Source organism: Trachypithecus francoisi, unplaced genomic scaffold (assembly GCF_009764315.1).
Source record: "Trachypithecus francoisi isolate TF-2019V2 unplaced genomic scaffold, Tfra_2.0 Lachesis_group4, whole genome shotgun sequence".
In the NCBI taxonomy this organism is placed as follows: Eukaryota; Metazoa; Chordata; class Mammalia; order Primates; family Cercopithecidae; genus Trachypithecus; species Trachypithecus francoisi.
This window is the reverse complement of record NW_022681469.1, coordinates 26,731,700-26,746,191: the sequence shown is the minus strand read 5'-3', so window position 1 is coordinate 26,746,191 and position 14,492 is coordinate 26,731,700. Positions and strand designations below refer to the sequence as shown.

The following is a 14,492-nucleotide window of genomic DNA, read 5'->3' as shown; positions in this document are numbered from 1 at the left end:
TTATTAACTGTAATAGGATGTAACCAGACTCCCAGTTTATCATTCACATTTTTATTTTGCTTGCAATGATTTTTGATACACAAGTTTTAAGGTTTTAAGTACTCAAATCCCCTAATCTTTTTCTTTATAATTTCCTCTGTTGCAGTTATACTTTTCACAAGTTCGCCTTCTTGAAATCAAGTAAATTTCCACCTGCATTTTCTTCTAATCCTTTCACAGTTTCATTTTTTAAACGTAACTCTTTAATCCATCTGGAATTTATTTTGGTGTATAATGTGGAATAAGGATCTGCTATTGTGCTTTTTCCAGGGAGTTAACCAGCATCAATTATTGAATGATCTTTCCTTGGGTGATTTGAAATATCACCTCTATTACAAACTAAATTTGTATGCATCAGCATTCTTTTTCTGGGTCCTCTATCTTACTTTACTGATCTAACTGGTATCACATTATTTTAATCATGTGGCTTCATAATACTTTTGATATCTGGGTATGTAAATCCAAAGTAGGATATTTTAAAATTCCTCAAATCACAATATATTAGCAGTGGCCTAGTTTGGTTTCATTCCAGAAAGGTGTCAGAAAGTTGAAAGAGCCATAGAAAGATCTTTTGGTAACTAACTGATGATGGATCATAGAGGTGAGTCCTACCAAGACTAGATCCTTAAACCATCTGATCTGCTATGAGCATCTTGGGGAGACCTCATGGAAATCAGGAGGAATTGAGGATGGCAGTAGTGATGGTTCAGAATCAGTAAACCTAGGCAAGACCCAGGAGCAGAAATGGAAACTGTACTCACATACCTAGGGGAGCCCTTGCAAAGTGTCAATAATTTATGCATACAGCACAAGTGACAAGATTTCACTCCAGGAGGTTCAACAAAGACGGTATGGAATATAGATTCTATAGTGCTGGTAAACATTTTCATAGTTGTGTTTGTTGGGCTGGAAGATGGTGCTTACTTATTTACAAGGCCATGCATGATTCACGAACCTCCTCTACTAGATGGGTTACAGTTCAAGGTCATTTGTTGAATGACCTATTCAGTGGGCCAGCAGACTTTCAAAGAGAAAAATAATCTAAGGCACCCACAAGCCTGAGAGTGGGTGTGAATTTCATCATCAGTTTCCACAGAGAGTAGCACAGGATCAGTGCTGGGGGGGGATGTGAGTGGGAAGTTGGGGACAGCAGAAGGAATTGGACTTACACTTCTCTTGCAGATTTTCTTTTTGTTTTGTCTCCCTTCCTTCCATGCAGCCTTATACCCCAAGTAGGTAACAGTCACCTTGCTCTCCCAGCTATTTCTCCTTTTCCTCTCTACACTTTCCCCAGTATGGCAGCTAGCTAGCTGAGCAGGCAGGGAGTTGTGGGAGTCCACCCTCCAACTCTAGAATATTAGGGTGATTCTCCTTCCCCCACAAGCTCTGACTTGCACCTAGTTGCTGACCAGAATATCCTTAATACTAAGCTATCTTCCCTCCCCTGTTCCTCCTGTGCTTTGGGCAACTTCACTTACTGTTCTGCAGGGATGTAACCATCCACCAAAGGGCTGCACTCCACACCAGCCACCTTGACATGGGAGGCGATGTCGCGAAATTCCAGGCCCAGGTTCTCCCCTCGGATAGTGACCTTGGTGCCCCCTTCCCGGGGGCCTGTCACTGGGATTATCTAGAGGGAGGAAGAGAAGTAATTAGACAGACACCAAGATACTGCCATCACTCACTTGTTGATGAGGCCAGGAGAGGCTGCTGGCTCTTCTCTCGTCTGCCCCAGAGTCCCTGAGTGGCTCGAAGTCCCCAAGGGCACCCAAAGCCTGTGGTAATCAATGCATAGCAGCTTCTAGGAAAACAGTCCGTGTTTGTGTGTGTCCCTAGGAGCAATATTCAAAGCCTATGGTACATCTTCCCATTTCATAGAAGAAGAGAGGAGGGGATGGAACGTGACCAGCAATGCTACTGGGTGATTCATAGAAAACTGGGATTCATGCCTTCTAGCATTTGCTTGTGTTGATTCTACTCTCAAGGAAAATAAAAACCCCTGCTATCCACCCAGAGCCCTCTATGCGTATGTGACCCTACCCACCTCTCAAGACACTTCTCAAATGACACTGCCCCACAACCCTGTGTTCTTCCTCTCTCCACTTAAATTCCAAAATACCTTCTTTGTGACACTTACATGGCAACAATTCTTTGTGCCTGTCCCTCATCCTTCCCACTCCCAGCCCCCTCCTCCTCCGATCCTGAGTCTCTAGGAGCAGGTCTGTCTCACTCCTCCTTGTGGGATTTTCAGTAACATTACAATCTTTATGTCTTGCATTGTCACTGTAATAAAACCTACAACTGTCCAAACATCTTTCTGGAATTATTATCAGCATTTGTCACAACTCCTTTGCCTTTGTTGTTTGGCCTGGTACCACATGGATTCAGGTTTTATTTAAATTTTATCCTCGTACACAGGTCAAAGTGTACTGGCTTTCTCTCCTAAATCCATGTCAAAAAACCCATGATTACAATGTGAGGACTCAACATCCAAGTGCCTGCTTTGAGGTGGGGGCTGTACAGTTAACACAATCTCATCCTGTCGTTTCATGGGCCAGAGAAGGGCGTGCTTCCATTCCTGGCACCTATGAGCACCAGCAACTGGACCTTAGCCAATGTCAGCAGGATTAGAATGGAAGGAGCCCAGAGATTCTATCTCTATTCCTTTCCAGCATATCCGACTCTCCTCAACCCTGCAGGGCCACAAGTGGGAATTCCAACCTGCGGTGAGGGTGAAAGGAGGAGGAAGCAGAAGAAACTAGGCTGTGCTGCCCTCCCCACCAAGTGGCAACTTCTCCAGGTGAGACGGCTTACCTGCCACAGTCAAGCTATCTCCCATCTCCTACACATCCCCATAAGGGTGGGTGTGATTGTGAGTGAGCGCATGCAGGGTGTGAGCCTGTGTATAAGTGTATTCCCATTGCAGTGGAAAAACAGCTTCCGTGGAGACATAGGCCCATTTCTATGAGAGGGACGTGGACAGACATGGGGAAAGTTGGAGGGAGAGTCTGTGTTCTTCCCAAGTGTCTGCCTGGCCAGTCCCCAAAGTGCCACTGGCACCTGGCAGTGGTGTCCCCATGATATTCTAGCCCTAGCTTGTCATACTGAAAAAGGAATTTTATCTCTGGCCCACTTCTTAGTTCCCCGGGTTCCCCTAGGGCCAATACCAGTATGGAGGCAGTAAATAGCCTCTGTCACAGGGAGATTTGTTTAATTTGCCATCTCCTCCCTGTGATTTTCTTGGACCCAGGCCAAGAAGAAAGCAAGTTCCACCGATAGCACCAGACACACTGCCATACACAGCAGCCCCCTGGGTTGGTTTCTTGTTGAGGGCTCTGGGAGGAGCCGTTCCACAGAGGAGGCGTGAGGGTGAGGGGTGGGGACTGGGAAGGGAGGACATGGGCCCCAGTGTGGGGTTGGGGGTAGTGGGGAGAGGAGAGGTCCAGCTGTCCTCCTATCCCAGATCATTCTGTAGGTTAATTCTGCAAATATTTCTTCCAAGTCTGAGAATCACTGTTTAGATTCCTACCATGCAAGAGACTGAAGTGGGGACTGAGAGAAACTCTCAGAGCCTGTACAGCCAGGAAGGTGGAAGATAAAGGATCTGAAGCATGGGGCACATTTTGAGGGCCACCCCAAGGGGCTGCTTTGCTGGGTGAGGCTGTTCATCCACAAAACCCAATAATCTTGCTTTCACACATCCCTGGTGCACATGCACAATTTGTGAGTGGAGGTGTGAAGTCTCACCATTGTAGTGGAAGAGAACAATAACCCAGGAGAACATTACTCAGGAGACCTGGGATTCAGGACCATGTTACCGACACTTTGGTTAGAGTATGTGTGCCTCTCTGAGCATTAGCCTCCGTCTAGAAGAGAATAATAACCTGATGATAACCCTGGCCTTGGGAGACATTACGGGTTTGAACTGTGATTCCACCAAAGTCACAGGGAGAAGTCCTAGCCTCAGTGTCTCAGAATGTGTCCTTATTTGAAGACAGGGTCTTTACAGAGGCAATTAAATTTGAAGGCGACCATTAGGATGGGCTTTGGTACAATATGATCTAATGAAAAAGGGAAATTTGGCCACAGAGAAATTCACAGAGAGAAGATGATGGGAAGCCACACAGGGAGAAGATGGTCATCTCCAAGCCAAGGAGAGAGATGGGGAACAGATGCTTCCCTCACAGTCCTCAAGAGGAACCGACCCTGCTAAAACCTTGACCTTAACTGTCTACCTCCTGAACTACAGGATGATCCATTTCTGTCATACAAGCTGCCTAGTCTGCAGTACCTTGTGACAGCAGCTCTGGGACTCCAATAGAACAGGTGGTTGTTTGGACAAGGTAAGGGGTATAAAGGTGCAGTGCAACTATTAGCCATTACACAAATATATGGCCTATATTTTTGCCTGCCCCTGTTAAGTGATCATATACTGTGTGCATTTGTGAAACTGTGCACAAAGCCTGGTACCAGTTCGTCCTCACTGTTCACTGAGGCAGAGACTTGAGTCTTTATCTTCTCTCCTTCCCCCTCTTCCAGCTGCTTCATAATCCTGACCAGCATCCTCAATGGTAAAGAGGTATTGAGCACCTACTGTGTGCTCAGCCCTGAGCTGGAGGCACAGATGCCATGGTGCCACGGGGGAGGAGCATGTGGAGAGAGAGATGCAGCCCTCTTTTTTATTTTAAGAGGGAGCAAGGGACTCTGGCCATGCTGGAAGAGTAGAGGAGTTGGAGGAGAAGAGACAGGACTACTTAACTCCAGGGGCAGTGATTTCCTTGGCTTAGACATCCCTGGGAATGATTTTATCAATGATGATGAGTGAGGAGGAGCCTGGTGAGATCCCCATGCGCTGGGCCGGGAGTGAGGTATCTTGCCTGCAGGTGCGCATGAAATTCTTCCAACTCCCGTGTAAGTGGGATGCTGAGGCCCACCACACATGTGAGGAAGGTGAGGTGTAGAGATAGTAGCCACACCTAGGTACCCAGCAAACAGCTGGTGGAGCCTGGATTCAAACCCTGTTCTCTGGGACCCAGTGTCTGCATGTTTAGCTCTTCCTTGTGTTCCTCCCTGGGTCTTCACTCCATGGCCTGTGTCCCATTGGTCCCCCTAAACTGTGCTCCATCTTACAGCTCAGGGCTTGTTTTGGCAGAGTTCGAAGGCTTCTCTCGTGACCTTCTTCACTTCCCCAGAGCCGGGCTGTGCCCCAACGCCCTTGCAACCGCCAATCATGGGCTGACACTTGGTGAGGGTGCCACCAGTGGAACTTCAGGCCTTGCCACCGAGGCTCTTAGAGACAAAGGAAGGGGCTGGCAAGGACTGAGTCCTTCCTGACCCAGCTCCTTGGAGATTCCAACAGGACAATTGAGCCCCAACAAGAGTCTCTGATCCAAGCCTACGCTTCCAGGGAAGCCATGAAGGAAAACTAGGTCATCACCCAGCCAGGAGGAGCAACCAAGTCCACCCGGTGACCACTGGGTGACTGACACCACGGCTGGGCAGAGTTTCCCTAGGGTGTGGCGCAGCAGTCTGGAGCCTGTCCATTTGGAGCAGGAGGCCCGACCCCGGCTTACCTCTGTGATGCGGGGGTTCGTGCACTTGCTGTTGGCACCAGACAGCTCCAGCCACCGGCTCTCTTGGGCAGGGCAGTGCTGGCGCAGGGTACACTGGCCTGGACTCTGGCACCAGCCACATGCGAAGTCTGGGTCAGCCTTGAGGCACAGCCCGCAGCTCTCTCGCATGGCTCCACACTTATAGAGGTGAACTGCAGAGGGGAAGGGCAAGGGCAAGGGGTGCTTGGGAACGGCAGTGGGGACAGGAGGGGCCCAGAGAGGGACAAAGAGTGCAGTCCCAGCCTGGGGCAATGGGGCACAAAGGCAGCTTTGCCCCCTTAGCCGTTCTGATGCAAAAAAGAACCAGAAAGAAAGTCCAGGCCAGAGCAGAGGGACTGAAATGGGAAGCTCTGGGAACTCTGTTCACTCAGCACTCAGCAGCCCTTCCCAGGAAGTCCTCTACATGCCACCTCCTCCCAGAAGCCACCAGCCCAGGTCAAGCTGTACAGACCCCATGCTCAAGAAGTAACGGAGAAGCACAGATGGTGGAGAGGCTGTGAAGGAGGGACTCAGAGGGAGAGGGACAGCCACCAGGAGACGGGGGCAGAATGACACCTGCGAGAATGCAGGGCGGCTCCTTCCCTCTCTACCCCATCCCTTCCCCTCCCTCCCCTGCCAGGCTCCAGCCCTTCCACACCTTTATTCTGAGCTGGGTTGTCAATGTTGAAATGCCCATTCCACACGACTGTCAACTCCACGGGCAGGTTGTTGATCTCCATCCCTTCATAAGAATACTGCAGCCAGGTCGAGGAGGAGGAAAGAAGAAAGTGGGGTCACAGAGAGTTCTAGAGAGGGCCCAAAGGATCAGCCTAGGGCTGTTAAGAGCTCATGAGCTAAGGACTTGCCAAAACTGTGCCTGTGTCTACCTGTGTGCACACAAGTATGCGCAGGCACATGTGGGTACAGGTGGGGAAGTGTATATTAGAGGGAGTGGAAGATAACACAGGGGTGGGCCAGGCCTCCAAGCATGCCCCTGTGGATGCCAGCTCAAGGGGCAGATGGGAGCAAGCCACTAGCTCATCTCCTGTGGGTCTCAGGCGGGAGGCCTGTTCCCACCCCCTGGGCTTTCCTGAGAGGTAAAACTGAGGGAAGAGTCCACTTCCTCCTGGGCTGCCCAGGAAAACCCTGGTCCCTAGGCCCTCCCAAGTCTGCAATTAGGTTGGGGAACTCTAATTTCCAGGAAATGTCCAGGTTAGGTGGATGCTTTTCCAAAGACCTGGGGAGGGGTGATCACCTCCCAGGCAAGATGGTGGTTACAGAGACTAAGAAATGAGGGGGCTACACCCTTGGGGGATGAGAGGCAGAGGTTAACAGAAAAGAGGACTAGATGGGAGCTTGTTGGTGAGGGGGGAAATCCTGAGGACTCTGGAGGGCAAATATGGGAATCTGGGCCTGGATGCTGCAAGTAGTCACTAGCTCAAAGCCAGGCTCACGCCCAGATTCCTGTTGTGCTCCTGTCCTTGGAGGGCCCCTCAGGGTCCTGCTCCCCTGCCTGGCTAAGAGATAGGAGGTGAAGGGTGGAGAGAAGAGGGAAGTGCTGGCTTGAAGATGCTGGTGGAGGGGGCAGTCCCCAGACATGATGGTCCCTAGTCTGCCTTCCCATAGCAGACCCGTCTCAGTCCCCAGAGAAAGAGGGTTAGCAGAGGAACTTAGAGCCCACCCTGGGCAGCAATTTCCAACCCCTACCTGGTGATTTTCTCATTATTCCACCCGACTCTGCTCGCCACATGGGGTGGGATGGAGGAATGGAATTGAGACAGATTTTCTGCATAGGAGGGGCTGAGGCCTGGCAATTTGTTGAAAGAGGTTAGTCCAGAGGACCAGGTTTGAAGTTATGTTTGCAGAACTCGTGGGCTCTTTTAATTCAAATTTAATTTGAATTAAAAATTTGGAGGGCTTCGCTAGGGTGATGTTGACGGATATCACGGGAGGCTGCTGAGGCTCCCTCCTCCAAGTGGGCCATGGCACCTTCATGGAGAGGGAGGGTGGCCACAGGACATGGGAAAACACATCTGAGAAGAATCTCAGAGGGCTACTGTCCACACCTCTGCCTCTGGGCAGGGACAGGTCTGCACCCTGTTTGTAGGAGCTTCTAAAGGAGACGTTATAATCCTCAGTGCAGGAAATCGCCCTAAATTCCTGAGTTACGGAATGTGCTTCCATGAGAAAAAACTGTGACTTGACATTGCCCTCATACAGCAACCGCAGGAGGACGTGCCTCCAGTCACTTCGGGCTCTGCCCTAGTGTCCAGAGTTCTAACTCCCTCCCTGGCGACGTGTGCCGTGGCCAGAGGGCCACGTTCGTTGTTTGTCCCACAATGGATGCACTGCATCCCCCTCGTTGAATATGTCTTGTGAACAATGGCTCTGGGGCCAGGGCCAGGGTCCAAGCTCACAGAGTAAAGCAAAGGTTCCTAGCCCTGCAAAATCCACAGTGGAGACTTTGATCATCAGAGAACTCAATCATCAACTCCCCCAGAGGTTGTCTCTGCAGCTGGGTCAGGCTGGGTGGTCCTAAGTTTTCTGAAAACCTCTTCTACTTTAGACTGGTGGTTCTTAGTGTGGTCTATGGACTCCTTCATCAGAACCACCCGGGGGCCTACTAAAATGCAGATTCCAGGGCCCATCCCAGATCTGCCAGACTGGAATCTCTGGAGATGGGGAGCATTTTGAGAACTACCCTGTGATTCTGGTGCTGATTAAAAAGTTAGAGAATCTCTGCAGTCTGTTAGAAGTAGGGAGGTAGATGGACTGTCCCTGTGGAGGGAGAAGGGTATAAGAGGGGGATGACCTCCCTCCCTTCCTCCCTCCTTCTGTGTGTGTGTGTGTGTGTGTGTGAGAGAGAGAGAGAGAGAGAGAGAAACTTTCAGGCTTCCAATTCCCTCCTCCAGCCACATTCAATTTCTTCCCATCCTTCCCATCTCTCCCCTTGAAGGTCCCAGTGGGGAAAGGTGATCCCCACAGGCTTCAAACTGCTGTCTGGATGACCCTGGGCAGGGCTGGCTGTTCCACCCCAAGCTGAGCACCATTTGATCACCTGGAGGCAGTGCTGGGGCGGGCAGAGCTCTGACCTTTAGGAGGGATACTGGCAGTGGCTATGTCAGAATGGGAGCCTGGCTTCTGCTTTCGGGCCTGGGTCTGGCCAGGACACAAAGTGGAAGCAGCAGGTGGTGACCAGGAGTGTGTTAGCCAAAGATGAATCAATCCTCAAGCCCCCTCTCAGGAAGGACCTGACATCCCACAGAGAGGAAGGCAAAGAATCCTACATACGTATGCATGTGAGCATCTGTGTACACAAATGTGTTTATGTGCATGCTGACGAGAAGAGGTTAGCACACATCTCCATGTTATCTGTGTCCATAAATGCACATGCACATAGACACACAGACACACACAGTTCCACAAAGTGGTTCTGCCAGTGACCAGCTGTGTGAAGTGAGCAGATAATCCACGTCTTAGTTTCCCCATTGGTAAAGTGGGAATTCAAAGCAGTTCACATCTCCTTGGATTGGGGTAAGGATTCAAGATCATGCACAGCATGCTCTAAGCATAGTATCTGTCACATAGTCTAAGCACTCAAATGTGATTTTGTATTTTAGTCTATGTGTCCAGAGTTCTAACTCCCTCCCTGGCGAGTCGTGTTGCCTATGTTTATGTTTGTGCAGAAAAATAATAGCAGCCATGCATTGAGTGTTTCTGTGCCAGACCCTTAATATGTATGGGATGTATGCATATGAGAATGCTTATGTGCTTATGTGTTCTGGTATGTGTGTGTGTGCATGTGTGCAAGCATGAATTTTCTCTTTGAAGAAATTGAAAATAAAAAAGACATTAGGATCACACGTGCTGGGCATTTCTTTCTCTCCCCCAATCCTGGGATCACAACTATGAAATATTAGAGAAATCATTAACCCCATGTGCTCCCCCCAAGCCCCCATCTGTCTCTGGGGAAGTTTCCATTGTTCCTGGAGGCTCTCTCTCCTGTGGATGACCTGCAATGTGCCTGGGGCAGGGTAGGGGAAAGGGGTGGGCATGGCAGACGGAGCCTCTCTGCCTCTGCAGACAGCTGGGAGCCTGGACCGCAGGCTCCCATCCCCCAGGATCCCCCCATCTCCACTCCACTTAGCATTTATATAGCTCTCTGTAATCAGCGGGCAGTTAATCTGCACAAAGCTCAGAGCCCGGGGAGGACAGGCTCCAGGCTCCTGGAGGCTGGGAGGTTAAGTGTCTCAATCAAGGTCTGGCACACCATGCTGGGCTAATGGATGACTTTCCCCATTACCTTGGGAAAGTGTGAACCTCAGCTTCTACTTCTAAAGCAAAAATGAGACCTCGATATAACTGAGACATTCTTTCCTCCAGCCAGTCCCTTGTCCCGAGATCTGAGATATTTTGCCGGAAAGTTCTATCATTTGGGCAAACAAATCTCAACAACCTAATGCTACACAAGAAGCTGGTATGTACCCTGTGTCCATCTCTAGTCCAGAGGGCTCTGCTGACCCCTTTTCAGCTGTGTCCCAGTAAAGTAGAAAGGGGGCAAGTTCTCTTCCTGTTGCTCCCCATCCCTGTTTTGCACGTGGTAAATGACGGTGCCAAGAGAAAACCAGAGGCCCACATGAGTCTGCGGAAGCTGGGCCTGGCGCCGGCCCTCACGACCAGCACTTCAGCCAGCCAGATGCCCTTTGCAGCCCACTCACTGGCGTGATTGGCAGCCTCTGAGAGCTGGTGGCCATGCACTATTATTAGCAGCACTTGACATTTTCCTAGAGCCTTGGTCTAAAGCAGGCCACGAATACCTACAGTTGCTTCCCCTCAACTGCTACCTGTGAGTCCGCTCTGTCCTCCTCCCACCAGCCCCTGGGGGCTGCAGCCATTGGCTCAAGGCCTGTCCCCGCATAATGGGGTTGGAAGTGGCTCCACCACCCCAGCCCAGTGTCACTCCCACACTGGATTCTCTTCTTTTTTCTCTGCTCTCCTCTGAGACTAATTTATCACCCACCTCCTTCTGCCATCACAAACTCATGGATTTCTTTGTTAGATCCCTTGTCCAATGCTGTTTTGATTGTTCATGGATTTAGGAAATGAAATAATTTCTTCTTCCACACAATCCTCTTTGAGGCTGATCAGACCATACTCCCAGGAATAACACCAAAGCTGCGGTAGAAAGTGCCCTTCGCTGCTGTTCTTTGCTCAACCTGTGATTAGGGGTTATGTTATAAAACTGGATTCAAGTTCTCAATTTGTGCCTTACTTGCTATGTGATCTGGAGATGGTTGCTTGCCCTCTCTGGGCCTTGGAGACCTCATCCGTAACAGGATTAAGTAGATACTCTCTCAGGTCTATTCTTGCCTGAAGGTACCCTGTTTTCTGTAACTATGGTGGGGGAGGGTTGCTCCGATCATGACCGCAAAGATGTTTGATGGAAATCGCTTGATGGCAAGCAGCAACCTGACCCAGACCAGCATTTAAACTGGGATTCCACTGTCCCCCATGAAAAGAGAGGCTCCTGGGAAATGGCAGAGCTGAGCCCTCCAGAACTATGTGATTCTAGTGAGTCCTAGGAAGCAGAGGGGACTCCTCCTACATTCTACTATCTGAGGGGTATCCCTCCTGTTGCCTTTTTTTTTTTTAATCAGACTTTAAAATGGTAGAGAAATCACCTCTCCTACAACTAATGGTGTCAAAATTAAAAAGTCATGGAGGCAAAGTCAGCTGAGCTGCTTTGGAAGCAGTGACCTGGGGGCACCTACACCTGGCTCATGGTGGATGGGGAGGCTGCAGCTCTGAACTCCAGAGGGCCAGAGCACAGCGGGAGCTCTCCTCAGGTCCCGAGTTGCGGGCAGGGCACAGGCCAAGAGCTTCAGTCTCAGGTTCTCTCCTTGGTGAAGGGAATCGCAGCTTCCAGGCCTCCAGCTCCAGTGCCAACAGGGGCTGGAAGTAGAACTGACCACTGTGTCCTGGGATATCAGGCTTCCAGATGTGAAATTCCCAGGGGTGGAGCTATGTCACTTGCTGATTTCTTGAGGTCCAAGGATTCAACATCTGACAGTGTGCACACTGGAGCCCAGTCGTTCCCTTCCTTTTCCCATGGGTGCTGACCAGGATGCCAGCACCAGGTACCCCATAGGGACACCATGAAGGAGGAGACAGCACTCACCTGCCTGGCGCTGCTGAGACCCTGTTTGTGCTCTTGTTCCCAGGAGGCTCTGATTTCGCACCCATGTTTGGGGAGTTCCCTGTGATGGCTAAGGACTCATTTGGTCAGGCAGCTCTTGGCCTGGGAAATGCTGAGGACATTTCAACACAATCTACTTCCAATTCTGGCAATCAACAGAATGGCAGAGGGTCCCAGTGAGCTTCTTGGAAGCTAAAGTTAGTCCCCAGGGCACAAAAGAACTTCTGACCAAGGGGTCTAGAAGACAACTCACGCTGTTGTCTGGAGTATCTTTGTCTATTAAGAGAGTCAACCAAAGCCCAGGCCATGGGGCCCAGTTTTATGACACTCGTGTCCCTCTCTTGGGGAACTGAGGGCACAGCCATCTGAGGACCGCAGGCTCTATCCACCCTCCTGACATCCCCAGATCCTTGGGGCAGCTTCTCTGAAGAAACAAGGCTGTTTTCTTCACGGTTTGAGATCCTCACCAGCCTTCTGCAGAGTCAAATGTGAGGCCCAGATGCAGGTCTCTTTCTATAGGGAGCGTCTTGTTTTGGAGAGAATGACTTGAGTCAAACCCTTGGGGCTGATCTGCTTGAACTCAGAATTTATGGGGAAACAGGAGGTGTTTAATATCTCCTTTGTTTGCAGATTTAATCTGGAGTGCTGCAGAAATCTGAAAAATAGCTTGGCCACCAGGGCAGGAGGGGGATGGGCACACGGGATGCCGTGGGAACAACATCTGGGGTTTCAGAGGTTGTGAGAGCAGCGACCAGCTCTATCCCTGTAATGCTGAGTGACCTAGGGCAATTGTGTAGGATTCTCTGGGCTCCATTTCCCCCTGGACTACTTCCTGCAGGAAGAGTGGGGTGTCCCACGAAATCCTTCGTCTGGGACTTTCCTGGTCACACATCACATCTCCAAATACAGACACTGTATGTAAGTGCCCAGGAGCAACTAGAAGAATACATGGGAAGCAGTGTGACACAAGAGGGGCCCTCAAATCCAGGCCACCTCTGCCACTCACTAGTTGTGTGACCCTGAGCAAGTCACTTACCTTCTGGCACATTTTGGGATGCATTACCCCAAAGTGAATAGAGCTTCAGCTTCTGGGCCTACACTCGCACACACAGCCCCTTTTAAGGCCTACGTATCTAATTTTGTACTACTTATACTTCGGTCTTAAAGAAGGTCTCCAAATGGTATGTCTCATCCCACAAATCTAGATCTGCCCCTGCTTCCAGGCCTCCGCTTTCTCTTTTGTGCAGTGAAGACAAACTTTAAAGTTTCTATGACTTGAAAATGTTCTGAATCTATGTGTCTAGTGTTTGTCTCTGAGCATCTGGGCACAAAGAAGGGAGCCCAGAAAGTCAGAGAGAGACCAGAGCAGTAGCTGGAAAGGCAACATGGCAGGTGCCAAGGGAAGTGGGCAGGAAAGGTGATACACAGGTGGGGTTCACTGTGGGGTATCTAGGAATGAGGTAGACAGCTGGCAGCAGCCTGGGGGCTGCTGACCACTCATTGACAGGGCTTGGGCTTAGTGTGGATTTGCTACACATTGGGCAAGGTTTGTGCTGATCTAAGCAGCACGCTCCTGGCCAGCTCCTTCCCTTTTGTTGTTTCCTCCTGCCAAAGCTTGGTCTGTCTCAGAAGCCTTCTCTGCTGAGAAACAGCCTCTATGTAGATGTGAAGGTGGTGGGATGTCTTTGGGGCTTGTTGAGAAGGCAGGGCACAGGGCTTTCAGAGCTTCTCAGGAAAGAGGATGGACATGAAGCTTCCTGGAGCCCAGCATCTGCCCACAAACAGGGCTCACAGCTCCACGGCTGGTCCAATATCCCTTCTAATCCTGTCTTGCATGGACAACCTTTACAAACATTTACAACTACGGCCAGGCCCTGGGTGACCTCAGAACCCAGCACGTTGCTGGGGCAGGTGTTGTGGGGCTGGGATGTGCCAGCAGGCATGGCGGAAGCAGGTGGCAGTTTTGTGCATGTTGAGGAAATGACTGCAGGACTGAGCTGATTTGGCTCCTAGAAAATGACAGTGATGTGGGCGGGGCTGGGGCCTGGTTTGGCGGTGGGCAGGGTTGGGTGACTCACAGAGGTGTTCTGGCACTGTACGCTGGAGCTGTTGAAGCGCAGAGCGGGCACCCGCTGCTCGCTGCCCTGGATGTTGAGGATGCATTCGTAGCCACGCTGCCCAGACTGGGGCTGGGGGAGGTTCTTGGCCTTCAGTGTGATAGGCTTGATCACCTCCACAGGCACCAGGATCTTGTCCACTCGCAGCAGCTGGGGGCAGTCCTGGGGACAGAGGGCATGGCTCAGGCTGGGCAGCCAGGAAACCAAAAGAGCAAGGACCTCTGCACACATAATCCGGACTTTCCCTGTCTCCACCCTTCCACGGACACACCCACAGGTGACCCCTGAGGTGTTCGTGCCCACCCAGTGGGCAATGCACTGAGGACAAAAATGAAACTGAGGAATCTGGGGTCCTAGTGTCATATCTTGAGGTGGTCCCCACCCTCTTTGGGTTCCCTGAATACCTTCCTTATGCAATCCGAATTCTCTGACACTCCTGTAGCCTCCTCATGGCACCCTTCTACCCTACTAGAGACTGCCTCTGCTGGCTAGGCCTCCCCACCGCCACTGCGGACTGATTATCTCTTTGCCTGCTAAGTTCCAGGCTGT

At 50.7% G+C, this 14,492-nt stretch overlaps 1 protein-coding gene across 2 annotated transcripts in view; it reads right to left on the bottom strand.

Moving 5' to 3' along the window:
- Positions 1–14,492, bottom strand: part of PLXNA4 (plexin A4) — a 526,156-nt gene that overhangs the window by 72,823 nt on the left and 438,841 nt on the right. For both annotated transcript variants that reach the window (XM_033192850.1, XM_033192851.1), the window contains 4 exons: positions 13,905–14,105; positions 6,289–6,385; positions 5,613–5,803; positions 1,518–1,669 (listed from right to left, as the gene is read on the bottom strand). In XM_033192850.1, coding sequence (XP_033048741.1) covers positions 1,518–1,669; positions 5,613–5,803; positions 6,289–6,385; positions 13,905–14,105 — 641 coding nt within the window. The remainder of the gene's footprint in view (positions 1–1,517; positions 1,670–5,612; positions 5,804–6,288; positions 6,386–13,904; positions 14,106–14,492) is intronic.